Source organism: Temnothorax curvispinosus, unplaced genomic scaffold, assembly GCF_003070985.1.
Source record: "Temnothorax curvispinosus isolate PA1 unplaced genomic scaffold, ASM307098v1 QBEX01010285.1, whole genome shotgun sequence".
NCBI lineage: Eukaryota > Metazoa > Arthropoda > Insecta > Hymenoptera > Formicidae > Temnothorax > Temnothorax curvispinosus.
In genome coordinates this window covers 785,624-788,300 of record NW_020220065.1, presented here as the reverse complement: position 1 = coordinate 788,300, position 2,677 = coordinate 785,624, and the positions used below count along the sequence as shown (strand labels likewise).

The window sequence follows — 2,677 nt, the reverse complement described above, 5'->3', positions numbered from 1 at the left end:
ACGTCTCGAGTGAGCGCGTCGCGCGACACGTTCATTCCGATAAACACCTCATACACTCTAAATTGTTTTACACACACGGCACACGGCGCGCGGTACTCGATCGCGTAGCGCGTATTCCCGCGGCCCGCGAAACGAGGAAGCAGGAATGCCAATCACCGAAACGAGCGCGTTCCGAAAACAGCACGAAGCACGGTGACGTCGGTGACGAGCGCGCGCGAAGCACAAACACTTCCTACCGGTGCGAGATTCCTCGGAAGAATGATAACTGAGTCACTCACGCAGGTAACACTACTCCGAGCGTTGACGAAAACAAGTGACAAGTCCGCTCATCGCCAGAAACAACGTTGAAAACGCGCCGATCTTCGAGGTACGGAGCTTTCGAGTTCAACGGTCACGCCGCTAGTACGGACTGCGCAGGTGCCTACACTGCCTACTACATCACCGTCACCGTATCGATCCGCCGCGCCGGCGGCGCGGAGCGGCGCATGACGTCACGGCCTACGCGCGCGGCCGCGGCCGGTTCAAAAATACCGAAAACTTTCAACGAACAATAAAAGACAACGTATGCCGAATCTTTCGTTAACTTTCACAGGTTTAACTGGCTGTATTCTACGTTCTGCGTTCTGTCTCGGTGGTGTCTGGTCGACGTAGCTGTCTCTCGAAACGCGAGTGTTATATACATATATCGCGAACACGTAGTGATCATTAGCCTGGCGATTACGTAACTCCCTCATACTACGTTTACGCGAGCGTTACTTCTGTAGTAACTTACGATATATCATTCGTTTACGCGGAGTAACGTATCGTAAGTTACTACAAAATCCCGTTTACGCGACGGACGTATCGTAAGTTACTACAGAAGTAACGCTCGCATAAACGTAGTAACAGTCAGTACGTGAGGGATATCGAGGCGACGGGTGGCTGTTTACGCGGAACAGATATTTTTGCGCGATTTATCTATATTTAAAAAATATAATATAAAATAAGGTAAAAAAAAATATAATATAAAATAAGGTAAAAATATCATCAACAGGTGCAATCAAATGCAACTCCCGGGCCGGCCGAGCGCGCGGCCGCCGCGGCCAGAATAATATCCCCTCCAGCTGGCTAGTTCAGACGAACCATTAGCACGGACGCAAACCATGTGCGGTTACCGAGCGATACGACGTAGTTGAATTGCACTTTCTCAGGCGGCGCGTCGGAAAATGCAACACAGCAACACACGAAAAAGACCGGGATGGCCTCTCTCAGGTTTCTCTCTGGTAACGTCAAGTGGACCGCAGCCAGAATCGCATATGTATGTTACTTTCCGGAAATATCCATGGCTATGTAGTTCAATGCAGGTTTTGTGCACATAGAGGCGCCAGTGGACACTGTGGACAGGTTGCATTTGAAACGTGAGTATGTCTTTCAGTCAGACTTCTCTCTGCTATTATTGAAAATAAACTGTCTTATTGTTGATGACGCGTCCCGTGTGTTCAACAAAATTTGTATTTCTAATCTCTTACATTGTTATCTTGCCAAGCGCCAGATAGGAGCAGGGTTGAAGACGCCTTTCTACTCCATAGCCAGTTGGAGTAACCTAACCAAAAAGAAGTTATCTTGCCAATTATTGCAGTAGAGAATCTGTATAATCTAGGCGAAATGACGGAAGAAGCTACTGAAATTGATTGTACACTACGACCAATAAATTGCGAAATTAATTTACTATCAAGGTCTGATGGCTCTACAATGTTTATGCAAGGTATAAAATGATTATTATAAATCAAACGTACAAAGAACATTATAAACAATATTTTATTAGTATAATATTCTAATGTTTCTCTCACGTAGGTGATACAACAATTATCGCAGGTGTAAATGGACCCTTAGAAGCGAGAAGCCAAAAAATGGCATATGACAGAGTTTCTATCGAAGTTACACATACGCCTCTTAAAGGACCAGCGAGTGAGTTTGTCAGACATAAAATTATTACAAACTGTCAGCATTGCGTTGGATCTGTATGGTTGTTTGTCAATTATTTTAGAGGTGGATGACAGACTAATTGAAACATATATAAAAGAGACTTGTGAATCTGCTATATTAGTTTCATTTCATCCTAATACTATGGTGTGCATCAATCTGCAAGAGATGCAAGATTCTGGTGGGGTAAGACTCTGCTTTGTCTATGTTAGCAAATATTTTGAATAAAAATTGAATAATATATAAGTAAACAAATAAAATTTCAGTTACTAGCTTGTGCTATTAATGCAGCGTGTTTGGCACTAATTAATTCTGGACTTTCCATGAAATACACGGTTGCAGCTGTGAGTTGCATGATAGAAAAAGAAGCAGGAGAAGTAATCATGGATCCAGACAGCTCACAATTAAAAGTATTTATAAATAGTAATAAATAATAAAATTTATCCATTTAAGAACTAATTATTTTTATAATTTATTTATTTACAGAATGCAAAAGCGGAATTTACGTTTGCATTTGACAGTATTAACAAAGATATCGTATGCTGTCATAGCATTGGCCGATTTTCTCAAACCGAGTTCTTGGCTTCTATGGATAAGTGCAGACAAGTCAGTAAATATGTGTTTGATTATTATAGGGAAGTAACAAAAAAGTATGCAAATGTAATATAACATTACAATATTATTTTGTTTTTAAATAAACCTTTTTTTTATTTTC

At 41.7% G+C, this 2,677-nt stretch overlaps 1 protein-coding gene across 4 annotated transcripts; it reads left to right on the top strand.

Annotated features, from left to right (window-relative positions):
* The first annotated feature begins 1,291 nt into the window (after positions 1–1,291).
* On the top strand, positions 1,292–2,677 carry LOC112459985 (exosome complex component RRP46). Of its 4 annotated transcripts, none has more exons than XM_025024384.1 (6): positions 1,292–1,397; positions 1,526–1,744; positions 1,834–1,947; positions 2,027–2,148; positions 2,229–2,372; positions 2,449–2,677. In XM_025024384.1, exons 2-6 carry the CDS (start codon positions 1,645–1,647, stop codon positions 2,629–2,631), a joined length of 663 nt encoding a protein of 220 aa, XP_024880152.1. In that variant the 5' UTR covers positions 1,292–1,397; positions 1,526–1,644; the 3' UTR covers positions 2,632–2,677. The 4 variants fall into 4 exon arrangements, with proteins under 4 accessions (XP_024880152.1, XP_024880153.1, XP_024880154.1 ...); XM_025024385.1 differs by having other exon boundaries at positions 1,294–1,397; positions 1,532–1,744; XM_025024386.1 differs by having other exon boundaries at positions 1,386–1,401.